The sequence below is a fragment of the Schistocerca nitens genome, chromosome 2 (genome assembly GCF_023898315.1).
Source record: "Schistocerca nitens isolate TAMUIC-IGC-003100 chromosome 2, iqSchNite1.1, whole genome shotgun sequence".
Classification (NCBI taxonomy): Eukaryota; Metazoa; Arthropoda; class Insecta; order Orthoptera; family Acrididae; genus Schistocerca; species Schistocerca nitens.
Genome location: NC_064615.1, coordinates 13,333,562 through 13,347,017, shown reverse-complemented (window position 1 = coordinate 13,347,017; position 13,456 = coordinate 13,333,562). Strand labels below are relative to the sequence as shown.

At 42.6% G+C, this 13,456-nt stretch overlaps 1 protein-coding gene and 2 non-coding genes across 3 annotated transcripts in view; 2 read left to right on the top strand and 1 right to left on the bottom strand.

Moving 5' to 3' along the window:
• Positions 1-13,456, top strand: part of LOC126235677 (UDP-glucosyltransferase 2-like) — a 115,016-nt gene that overhangs the window by 25,379 nt on the left and 76,181 nt on the right. Inside the window, exon 3 of the mRNA XM_049944405.1 lies at positions 10,310-10,482. Within this exon, the coding sequence (XP_049800362.1) occupies positions 10,310-10,482 (173 nt within the window). The remainder of the gene's footprint in view (positions 1-10,309; positions 10,483-13,456) is intronic.
• On the bottom strand, positions 4,309-4,382 carry Trnas-cga (transfer RNA serine (anticodon CGA)). The gene has a single exon. It is a non-coding gene; the product is annotated as a tRNA-Ser (tRNA).
• Trnas-cga (transfer RNA serine (anticodon CGA)) lies at positions 4,615-4,688 on the top strand. The gene has a single exon. It is a non-coding gene; the product is annotated as a tRNA-Ser (tRNA).

Below are 13,456 nucleotides of genomic sequence, written 5' to 3'. Positions count from 1 at the left end.
TAAGGTAAGTCAGAATCATTACTGCCTCGTGTGTTGCTACATTTCGCTGCAATCCAAACTGATCTTTTTCTAGGCCGGATACTACCAGTTTTCCCATAATTCAGTAAAAAATTCGACTTAGTCTTTGGCAGCCGTGAGTTATTAAAGTGATAATTCGGTAATTTTCGCACTTGTCAGCAACTGCTTTCTTTGGAATTGGAATTATTTACATTCTTCTTAGAGTCTGGTGGTATTTCGCCTGCCTCATACATCTTGTACGCCGGATGGAAGAGTTTTCTCATGGTTTGCTCTTCAAAGGCTATCAGTAGTTCTGAAGGAATGACGTCTACGCCCAAGGTCTTGTTTCGACTTAACTCATTCAGTGCTGGGTCGAATTCGTCTCACAGTATATCTCTCATCTTCATTTACGTCTTCAATTTCTGTAATACTGACTTAAAGTTCATCTCCCTTACATAGACCCTCTATAGACTCCTTCCACCTTTCAGCTTTCCCTTCTTTTCTTTGCAGTGATTTTCCATCTGAGCACTTGATATTCATACAGTTGTTTGTCTTTTGTCCCATGGCGTCTTTAATTTTCCGCAGGCTGTATCTATGTTTCCCCTAGTGATGTTGTTGTTGTTGTGGTCTTAAGTCCTGAGACTGGTTTGGTACAACCCCAGTGATATATGCTCCAAAATCCTTATACTTGTCCTCTAGCCATTCCTGCTTTGCCGTTTCGCACTTCCTGTCACTCATTCTTCAGACGTTTGTATTAACTTTCACCTGCTTCATTTTCTGGATTTTTGTCATTTTCTCCTTTCATCGGTTAAATCGAATATCTCCGTGTTATCCAAGGATTTCTACTTGGCCTTGTCTTTTTATCTATTTTATTCTCTGCTGTCTTCACTATTTCATGTCTCCAAGGTTCCCATTCGTAATTCCAGCACGCTCGAATGGGTCAGCAATTTCTTTTAATCAGTACAACGAAAAACCAACCAAAGTTGCAAAATTCACTTTTTATTCAGTCGGTGAGTAGTTTCTGGCCAGGGCTCATTTTAAAATCGTAGTAACATAGTCAAAAATGGTATTTTAGAAAATGCAAAACCGATGTCAGAAATGTGCCTACGAACAGTACAGGGCTTACAGACGCGCTGTAACGTTCGTTTGCACATTTTTGACATGGTTTTTGCGTTTTAGGAAATATCATTTTTGACTATGTTACGATTATTTGAAAATGGGTCCCGGCTCGAAACTACTTCGACTGTATTCTTTCCACTTTTTCTTGTGAACCGTTGCCTCATGCTCCCTCTGAAACTCTCAACAATCTCCGGTTCTTTCAGCTTAAGAGGTCCATTTCCTTAAGTTCCTTCCTTCTTGCAATGTCTTCAGTTTCAATCTACGTTTCATAACAGATAAATTATGGCCTGGGTACACTTCTGACCCTGGAAATCCTTTAAAATTTGCTTCAGAAATCACTTTCTTAGCATTATACAACAATATGAAACCTCCCAGTGTCTCCAGGTCTCTTCCAGGAATATAACTTTATTTCACGATTCTTAAAAAAAGTGTTAGCAATGATTAAACTATGCTCTCTGCAACGTTCTACCAGGTGTATTCCTCTCTCATACCTTTCTCCCAAGTCCATATTCACATATAGTTTCTGCTTCTCTTCCTTCTACTGTCGAATTCCAGTCCCCTATTGCAATTAAATTTTCATCTTCCGTTTCATACGTGGTTGAAATCGACATAGTATTTAGATTCTGCATCTGTTGACGGAATTGAGCCACTGTAAATTGCATGGAAGAGGCTACGTCCCGCAGTACGAGTTCTTAAGCTTTCTTTCCATTCCGTTCACGTTTGGAGCGCTTGAGGAATGATTGTTGGAGTCAGTATGTGCGTACTATATTTAATGTAAACTTGTCCTTACGATCCTTATGGGAGCCGTACGATGGTGGTTATTGTGTGTTCCTATTCACGATTTAAATACGGTCCTTGAACCTTTCTTAGTAGACTTCCTCAGAATAGTTTCCGTCTCTTGAAGAGTCTGCCAGTTAAGTTCTTCCAACGTCTCTGTGACACCCTCCTGTGGGTCAACAAACCTGTTAACATTCGTGCTGCCCTTCTCTGTATATGCTCATGTCACCTCCTAGTCCTATTTCATATGGGTTTCACACACTTGAGCGGTCGTACGGGTGATTTGTGAGCAATACTTCTTTAGACTGATCCCATTTCCGTAGTGTTATACCAATAAACTGAAGTCTGCTACATGCTTTATGTACGACTGAGCCTATGTGCTCATTCCATTTCATGTCTCGAATAACTGTAAACCCAGATATTCAGATGAGTTAACCGATTCCAGCTGTAACACAATCATATTACAGTCATATGAAACTACTTTTCTTCGTTTCGTGAAGTGCACCACTTGAATCAACTTGCCAGTCACTGCGCAGAGATTTGGAAATTATCAAAGTCTGAATATTTGTGCAGCTTTGTTCAGACTGTAGTTTATTGTAGACAACTGTATCATCTGTAAGTCTCAGTTAACTTTAATGTTGTCCGCTAGGTCGTTAACTTACAGTATGAACTCATAAAGGGACCCAATGCATTTCTGTGGGCGACACCTAAAGTTTAGTTTCTTCATCTGCTGATGACCCTCCATCCAAGATAACATACCGCGTCGTCCCTGTCAAAAACTCCTCAGTCCAATCACAAATTTCACTTGATAACCCATAGGATCGTCCTTTTGATAATAAGCACATACGTGGTACTCTAGAGAAACACTGCATCTATATGATAGCCCTGATCCATGCTTTTCAGTATGTCGTGTGAGAAAAGTGTTTGTTTGGATTTCATGTGATCGATCTCTTTGAAATCCTTGATGGTTGGCAGGGAGAAGGTCATTCTGTTCGAGGGACCTCATGTTTCAGCTCAAAATATGTTCTAAGAGTTTACAGCAAATGAATGTCAAGGATATTGGATAGTAGTTTTGTGGATTACTTCTGTTACCCTTCTTGTAGACAGGTGTGACCTGCGCTTTCTTCCAACTACTGGACACGGTTTTATGTTCGAGGCATCTACGGTAGATTATACGAGGATGTAACTCAGCCACAAGTTGGGTATCGAATACCATAGGGATTCCATCGGGTGCTTGGGATTAGTTTAGTTTTAAAAATTCCAGCGGTTTCTCAACGCCGGTGACAGTAACATCTAATTCACTTACCTTTTCGGTGGTACGAGGGTTAAATTTGGGCAATAATCCTGGGGTTTCCATTGTAGAGGAAAGCCTCTCTGGTTCTGCTTTGCTACTCTTTCACTTCCTATCTTGTCTGAGTGACTGGACAGTAACTTTCTTGTCAGAGTTTACATACGGTCGCAATTTCTTTGGATTTTTGAAAGATCTTTCGGCAGTAATCTAGTTTGGTAATCGTCGAAGGCTTCACACATTGCTCTCTCGGCAACAAAATTAGTTTCCTTCGTGTCATTATATATACAACCCAATGCTTTGTCTTAAACCAGTTAAATAGAAGTGCGTTATTGTAGGAAGTTGAAACTAACAATGCACGACACGATGTAAGTTTCAACAGCTCTGAAATTGCAGGTACAGTCAGGTTTGCAAAAGACGGTATTCAACAGGCAAGAAACAGACTTTTGAGAGATAGAGGAAGATCAGCGCAAAGAAGTTATATACTTCGTAAACTGGCAGAAGCAGTTAACAATTCTCTCACTCACGTTGATATACTAAGCGAAGAGCTAATTAACAGTTAAATGACGCATAGTATGTCCAACAGCTCCCTTCTAGCTTTCACGAGGGGCTGATCGTAGTGGAACCAAAGAAATGCCCGTCAACAAACGTCGAATCCTACAGGCCTATGAGGTTGATGAATACAAACAAGCTCGAACGTAAATGTAGGCTTAGGAGACGTAATGAAAAACATGGAAGGAAATTCCCAAACATGCGCGGTCCCTGGTCGCAGTATAATCGACTCCCTGACTATCATGACATAACAGCATTTAAGAGTACCGTTAAAAGATAGGCTCTGTAAGATCTATAGATTTTTAAAGCTTTCGATCAGTTCGCTCACAGTTTTCTACTACAAGAAACGCAGAAATTGAGAATCTTGTCAGTGTAATTTGGCAAGGAGCCCAGTCCAAAATCATGATCAATGGCCAGTTAACTGGGCCATTCAACGTGCAACTGTCGTTCCGTCATGGTTGCTGTCTATTGATGGACCTCTCTTCGGGAAACTAACAGCTCGTTTCCAGAATGAGATTTTCACTCTGCAGCGGAGTGTGCGCTGATATGAAACTTCCTGGCAGATTAAAACTGCGTGCACCGACCGAGACTCGAACTCGGGACCTTTGCCTTTCGCGGGCAAGTGCTCTACCATCTGAGCTACCGAAGCACGACTCTCGCCCGGTCTGCCAGGATGTTTCATATCAGCGCACACTCCGCTGCAGAGTGAAAATCTCATTCTGGAAACATCCCCCAGGCTGTGGCTAAGCCATGTCTCCGCAGTATCCTTCCTTTCAGGAGTGCTAGTTCTGCAAGGTTCGCAGGAGAGCTTCTGTAAAGTTTGGAAGGTAGGAGACTAGATACTGGCAGAAGTAAAGCTGTAGGGACCGGCCGTGAGTCGTGCTTCGGTAGCTCAGATGGTAGAGCACTTGCCCGCGAAAGGCAAAGGTCCCGAGTTCGAGTCTCGGTCGGTGCACGCAGTTTTAATCTGCCAGGAAGTTTAACAGCTCGTTGTTCCAGGCTCGATCTTATTAAGAAAGAAAATCGTAAGTTGAGTACTCACAGATGATCTGACCACACGTGTGTCAGCTCCAGATCAGATAACTTTCGCCCTAAGATATTTACCCTACACTCACTATGAAGCAACAGCGGCCACGATTTACTGCATCCGCGCGGAATTAGCCGAGTGGTCTGAGGCACCGCAGTCATGGACTGTGTGGCTGGTTCCGGCAGAGGTTAGAGTCCTCCCTCGGGCATGGGTGTGTGTGTTTGTGACAAGGATAATTAAGGTTAAGGGGCTCCGGAACGCCCTATACATGCAATGTTAAAATAACGCTTATAAATTACATCTTTCCTCGCAAAGTATTTGAGGTAGGAAGTTGAACTTTTTACAGATTATTTATTGGAATCTGGGCTACAACTTAACACAGGGATTTTACAAAATTTTAGTTCAGTTATTAAAGATGATTTTTTCAATTGTAAAGAAAATTCACAACATTTTTTTGCAACTTTTTATTTATATATTCAAAAATATACAGTTTTTTGGAAAAAGGCTGTGTTAAATTATGCAGAAGGTACTGTGTAACATTTTCTGAAAGTTTGAAACAAATATGTTCGGAAGATCCTTAGAAAACATGTACTTAGTATGAGAAAATAAGTTTTGGGAATCGAGCGACAAAGATTGGATCAACTTTTTAGTGCATTCCAGGTCCATAGGATGGATTATCTTCATCCTCTGCAAACTCCTCCTCCAGCTTCCTCTTGTTCCTCCTCCTGTTTACTCTTGCTTGTACACTCCTGGAAATGGAAAAAAGAACACATTGACACCCGTGTGTCAGACCCACCATACTTGCTCCGGACACTGCGAGAGGGCTGTACAAGCAATGATCACACGTACGGCACAGCGGACACACCAGGAACCGCGGTGTTGGCCGTCGAATGGCGCAAGCTGCGCAGCATTTGTGCACCGCCGCCGTCAGTGTCAGCCAGTTTGCCGTGGCATACGGAGCTCCATCGCAGTCTTTAACACTGGTAGCATGCCGCGACAGCGTGGACGTGAACCGTATGTGCAGTTGACGGACTTTGAGCGAGGGCGTATAGTGGGCATGCGCGAGGCCGGGTGGACGTACCGCCGAATTGCTCAACACGTGGGGCGTGAGGTCTCCACAGTACATCGATGTTGTCGCCAGTGGTCGGCGGAAGGTGCACGTGCCCGTCGACCTGGGACCGGACCGCAGCGACGCACGGATGCACGCCAAGACCGTAGGATCCTACGCAGTGCCGTAGGGGACCGCACCGCCACTTCCCAGCAAAGTAGGGACACTGTTGCTCCTGGGGTATCGGCGAGGACCATTCGCAACCGTCTCCATGAAGCTGGGCTACGGTCCCGCACACCGTTAGGCCGTCTTCCGCTCACGCCCCAACATCGTGCAGCCCGCCTCCAGTGGTGTCGCGACAGGCGTGAATGGAGGGACGAATGGAGACGTGTCGTCTTCAGCGATGAGAGTCGCTTCTGCCTTGGTGCCAATGATGGTCGTATGCGTGTTTGGCGCCGTGCAGGTGAGCGCCACAATCAGGACTGCATACGACCGAGGCACACAGGGCCAACACCCGGCATCATGGTGTGGGGAGCGATCTCCTACACTGGCCGTACACCACTGGTGATCGTCGAGGGGACACTGAATAGTGCACGGTACATCCAAACCGTCATCGAACCCATCGTTCTACCATTCCTAGACCGGCAAGGGAACTTGCTGTTCCAACAGGACAATGCACGTCCGCATGTATCCCGTGCCACCCAACGTGCTCTAGAAGGTGTAAGTCAACTACCCTGGCCAGCAAGATCTCCGGATCTGTCCCCCATTGAGCATGTTTGGGACTGGATGAAGCGTCGTCTCACGCGGTCTGCACGTCCAGCACGAACGCTGGTCCAACTGAGGCGCCAGGTGGAAATGGCATGGCAAGCCGTTCCACAGGACTACATCCAGCATCTCTACGATCGTCTCCATGGGAGAATAGCAGCCTGCATTGCTGCGAAAGGCGGATATACACTGTACTAGTGCCGACATTGTGCATGCTTTGTTGCCTGTGTCTTATGTGCCTGTGGTTCTGTCAGTGTGATCATGTGATGTATCTGACCCCAGGAATGTGTCAATAAAGTTTCCCCTTCCTGGGGCAATGAATTCACGGTGTTCTTATTTCAATTTCCAGGAGTGTATTTCTAGACTCTTTACAGCCCTGTCTGCAGCCCGAAGGCGTTCCTTGTCTAAAGCAAGCATCGCTCGTACCATGTTAGAAACTATCTTCATTCCCATATTTCTAAATACCTTGCACCTTACAATGTTGCCATCATTGAAAGTCGCAACAGCATCATACACACCAAAGTGAAGTGTTTCTATTCCAACAAATACAGTCTTGGGGATTCTCGACCATATAACACTATTTACACTTTCATTGGGGTTTTGAGTTTTTCTGTGAATACACTTTTTGAAAACCGACATATCAAATATTTCATTCACATCCGATTCGCCCATAAAACATTCATAGTTTTCACTCATTGAACCAGGCTTCTTTTGTGAAGTATTTTCTTTCCCACTTTGACTGCTATGGGCAGGTGTACTTGAGAGGTTAGGTTCACTCACTTGGTTATCGTCTTTATTGTTTACAGTAATAACACATACCTTTGGCTTTCCAACATTTCTCCTTTTCTTAAAAGCCTTCAGAGGATTTCTAATAACTTTACTTTTACTCATTATTATACTTCAACAAAACAGAGACTCAAGAAACAGAATTAATTACGAATATTTTCGAGATAACGACAGAGTAAATAAACATGAAACAATCGACAATCACACCAGCGATATATATTGAACCATCACAGGTTAGCCACAACACATACTTTATCTCACATCACTAAAATGTACCTGATGAACACGGACGTTAATAATAACCATTTGACAGCAGTTTAACAGCGCCACAGTGGGTCACGCCCATGTAGAACACATTTCAAAAAAAAAAAAAATTAAAAATAGTTGTAGTCTTCGGAATTGAATAAATTATATATCTATTAAAAGGTAATAGTCTGCAGATTCAGAAAACGCAAAAAAGTAAAAATTGAACTTTTCATGATTTTGAGCCTTTCCGGAGCCCCTTAAGTAGTGTGTAAGCTTAGGGACTGACGACCTTAGCAGTTGAATCCCATAAGATTTCACACAAATTAACTGCAACAAATCCAAGGTGATGAACTTCGGGAACCGCTTAGAGCCAGAAGAACAAAGATACGAAGTCTATGGCCTTGATCTGGTGTTACACCCACAAAAGGAACAGATTAAAACTGGCGGTCAATGTTGAACGAAATGAGGTCGAGGATACAACTACAGCCGAAGACGAGCGTCAGTATGATCCAGGATGTAAAACTATTGGACCAGTTCATCTTATCTAAAGTGTATGATATAGTGGTCATTTCGCTTGCACCAACGCCATTGGCCAAAATTCAACTGTGAGCTGTTGGGTATTTATGCCGTTACGATATCCAAAGTATGGCAGAGCACACTAACATGACCCTTTGAACGAGGTGGAATGCGATTAACGGAGAGCGATGCTGAATGCAAAGCATTACTAGTACATAAAGTACTTAACAGATCAAAATTCATCTCTCCCAACCTGAGGAAACTACGAATAAAAGCAGTTCAGACTGAAAGCCAAGTACCAACCGTTAGTGTTAGCAAAATAAATTGAAAGCTCACTTGCCTCAGCACAGCCATAGTGGAGAACAACTACCGGAAGCGAGGAATAAGGTACAGGCGAAAGAAGTAATAGCACCTTGGTAATAAAAGTCCTAACAGAATGGAAGCTCAATACCCTTATATAATTTGCCTGGCATGTGGGAGAATATTCACAACAACCAAATTATACAAGATGTGAATGAAACGGTTCTAGTGTGCACAGAGCTATATTTTATGGCCAGGTACCGCAAGTCTCTAGAGGAACGGAAGGTTCCAAATGATTGGAGAAGAGCACAGCTAGTTCCAGTTTTCAGGAAGGGTCGTCGAGCAGATGCGCAAAACTATGGGCCTATATCTCTTACATGGATTTGTTGTAGAATCTTAGAACATGTTTTTTGCTCGCGTATCATGTCATTTCTGGAGACCCAGAATCTACTCTGTAGGAATCAACATGGATTCCGGAAACAGCGATCGTGAGAGACCCAACTCGCTTTATTTGTTCATGAGACCCACAAAATATTATATACAGGCTCCCAGGTAGATGCCATTTTCCTTGACTTACGGAAGGCGTTCGATACAGTTCCGCACTGTCGCCTGATAAACAAAGTAAGAGCCTACGGAATATCAGACCAGCTGTGTGGCTGGATTGAAGAGTTTTTAGCAAACCGAACACAGCATGTTGTTCACAATGGAGAGACGTCTACAGACGTTAAAGTAACTTCTGGCGTGCCACAGGGGAGTGTTATGGGATCATTGCTTTTCACAATATATATAAATGACCTAGTAGATAGTGTCGGAAGTTCCATGCGGCTTTTCGCGGATGATGCTGTAGTATACAGAGAAGTTGCAGCATTAGAAAATTGCAGCGAAATGCAGGAAGATCTGCAGCGGATAGGCACTTGGTGCAGGGAGTGGCAACTGACCCTTAACATAGACAAATGTAATGTATTGCGAATACATAGAAAGAAGGATCCTTTATTGTATGATTATATGATAGCGGAACAAACACTGGTAGCAGTTACTTCTGTAAAATATCTGGGAGTAGGCGTGCGGAACGATTTGAAGTGGAATGATCATGTAAAATTAATTGTTGGTAAGGTGGGTGCCAGGTTGCGATTCATTGGGAGAGTCCTTAGAAAATGTAGTCCATCAACAAAGGAGGTGGCTTACAAAACACTCATTCGAGCTATACTTGAGTATTGCTCATCAGTGTGGGATCCGTACCAGGTCGGGTTGACGGAGGAGATAGAGAAAATCCAAAGAAGAGCGGCGCGTTTCGTCACAGGGTTATTTGGTAAGCGTGATAGCCGTTACGGAGATGTTTAGAAAACTCAAGTGGCCGACTCTGCAAGAGAGGGGCTCTGCATCGTGGTGTAGCTTGCTGTCCAGGTTTCGAGAGGGTGCGTTTCTGGATGAGGTATCGAATATATTGCTTCCATTACTTACAGCTCCCGAGGAGATCACGAATGTAAAATTAGAGAGATTCGAGCGCGAACGGAGGCTTTCCGGCAGTCGTTCTTCCCGCGAACCATACGCGACTGGAACAGGAAAGGGAGGTAATGACAGTGGCACGTAAAGTGCCCTCCGCCACACACCGTTGGGTGGCTTGCGGAGTATAAATGTAGATGCAGATCTGGCTGCAGCAAGTCATTAATCCCTGTTTTCCCCCGGACAGCAGGTCAGGTATTTCAGTTGGTCTTGATTTTTGTCATCATTTCGTCTGGTTTGATGATGTTTCCTCTGTCTTGTGTTAGTATTTTCGTCTCTGGATAACTGTTAAACGTAACGTTATCAGCTGCCTATTGGACATTATAATCTGTGTATGACTGTTCAGATCTCTCAACTATTGTTTCATTAAAATTTTCTTTCACAGACTTCCCAGGAAAACCTAACAGAGGTTGACATATCTCAAACCACGAAACTGAAAAGCGACTTTGTTGGTTTGGCTGACAAATCACCTGAGGAAACTCTTCCAGATCTCAGAGATGTGGGATATGCGAGGGCTCACTTTCAACTCAATGAGCCAGCTGTACGGGATTTCATCAGGTGAGCATCTTTCTGAGGCGAAAGGATAATTTCGTATATTTTTCCATGTTTCGTCTATAGAAAGTGGTGTCAAATAAACTGAAATAACTTAACGAACTAATTTTTTACCCCTGTTACTATTTAACCAGGACACCAATTGACGTTTATCTCCACTAAATTGTGTTACACATGTGCCAATACTGCAAGTCTTCCTAAAGTAAATGACTTCCAGAAGCACGACTCCATCCTCCGAAAGGACTTCCGGTAATTACCATGAGCAATTAGAAAATCAAATCGCGAATGTACCTTTAGGTCTGTTGGTTAGGTAAGGCAAGGGAGCAAAGCCGTCTGTTACGGAGTGACTGCAGGAGGAATATATTCTGTCTGAAAGGAAACAGTCTGTTGACTTCCAGAGCAATGAACGTCAAACATTCACCTACTAGAACGAAATACGTAGTATCAGGGAGTATAAGTCAAATATATTGGGCAGTTAACTTCAGAAACATGTAAGTTGAGCAAGATTATAGGGAATGGGAAAGAGTCCACGTCGCTCAATACCAGTATCCAAAACTTGCTTCAAAAGCAATCACAGATTGCTCAGTGTGTAACGTGCAGTGTGTTCTAGTTACATATTGTTCATATGTACACTCAGTTCTTAGCTATGGCATTCTTTTTTGAGGAACAAACGCACAAATATAAACACAATTTTCAAAATCCTGGAAAGAGCCAAAAGAATAATAACCAAAAATACTAGTCGAGCTCAGTATAAAGATCTGTTCAAAACACTGGGGATTTTAGCTGCTCCATGTGAGTACATTTACCAGTCAGTGGTACACATCAAATATAACATTGGTAATTACTGCACAAACAGCTCTGTCCATGACCATGCAACAAGAGCTAGACTCAACTTACATTTACCAAGGAAAAATAAATATAAAACTCAGAACAGCATTTTCTACCAAAGAATAAAATTGTCCAATAAATTATCAGAAGAGATTAAATAAATTGCAAAAATACACTTATTTAATTAAGGCAGCTATAAAGTACCTGTTACTAAATACATTTTAGAGATTGAAGGCTTACTTAGATAAAACAGAGTAGGGGTTTGATAAAAAAAGTACACCAATAAATAGTTATTATTATAAAACATCCAACATTCCATATAATACCTTCACACTATGTTTCTTCCTTTTTTCTATCTAGAAACTTGTAAATACTTTGACATGTCGTATATCCTTGTAAAGAGAGATCTAAGGATGAATAAAGCTACTACTACTACTACTACTAAATAAAATAGAATACCTCGAATGGTCACAGTTTCCTTGCGCTGTCGTGACACATAACATGTAAGGTGTTACATTTTGTAGACAAAGATGGTGTCTGAAACTACAAGGTGCAAAAGGACATACAACAAAAGAGAAACATTATCTGGAAGAACAAAGAATATGTATCAAAACACCATTATTGTTTCGGAATAAATTTTAAAGGTTTGTAGAGATCTTCGTTAGAGTTGCTGAATACACGCGTTGGAATAAATATTTCAGGTGATCCGATCCTGTGAAGTTTATATAGCTTAAATTTCATACTCGTTTACATAATCTGGTGACATGTTGCAAACGTTAAGTACAATATTTATGTTGCCAACAGTGGCAAAATTATGCATAAATAACAATATCGGCTGAGATTCAGAGGTAGGGATGAAAGGGTGGAGGCGGAGGAAGAGAGAGAATGAAAGAAAGAGAGAGAGAGAGAGAGAGAGAGAGAGAGAGAGACCAATTGTACCACTGAAATCTATTCTTACCCACCTCGGTACTCAAACAAATAAATAACTAATTTGAACCTAAAGTAAAAACCATGTAATTGCAACCTGTGATACAAAGAGCAAATTACTGGACAGAAGCAGTTTAACAGGGTGCAATAAACAATAAAACCTTTTCAAGTATTTCGGAACTAATAAACTCCAAGGAAACAAACCAGCTGCATCTCAATGGGGAGTGAAGCCAGAGAAACAACACTAAGCTGTATGTCAAAACTGGCTCTGTGGCAAAAGATTGAAGGGAACCTCACCCACCTTATGGAATTCTTAAATGAAGAGGTGGAAGGAGCTATCAACACACGCAAAATTCGTGGAGATACTGTACCACACGAAAATTACGTACCAAGAAGAAACAGAATTCAGAGCCCTTCTGTGTGTATTGCGGCGAAAGAGGGCACTGGGGCCAAGACTGCCAAAAGATTGCAAGCTTGCAGGCAAGAATCGACGCCCTCAAGACAACGAACCGTTGCTTTCTATGCCTGAGACGTGGCCACAACAGAAATCAGTGTTTCAAACGGGGAAAGGCGTCCTGTGCGAAATGTAAGGGGGAGCATCACATTTCTATCTGCAGTAGCCATACCACAACAGTAAATAAAATTGAAACTATGACTTCTAACTTCACATACCTGCAGACTGCTCGTGTGAGTATCACAGGACCCACTGGTAAGAGCAAACAGACACGTGCCATCCTGGACACAGGGAGTCAATCGAGTTTCATTCACCATTCACTGATCGAATCTCTCCAACTAAGTGTCATTGGAAGCACTACTCTCGAGATAACTACTTTCGAATCCAGTTACAGTTCATCACTCTCAAGGAAGAAGGTGCAGTTTAATATGATGGGGTGCTCCACTAATTCCCGCATATCAGTAACAGCCTTTGAAACCACAAATAATTTTTCACAGCAACCAACAGTGCCACAAGATGTAAGAGATATGGCCTTGAGGGGTGGTACACCACTCGCAGATCCTAAAGGAGACGCTGAAGATCTACCTATTGATATCCTGATTGGAGCTGATTATTAGTGGAGAATCGTGACTTTGGAACAACCAATCAAGGTATCACCATCATTGGTTTTTCTCCCAACAATCTTTGGATATGTTCTCAGTGGAAACAGATCTAGCACCACCGTCAACAGAGCAACTGTCAACTTTATTCAGGGCAGCTGCAGTGATATAT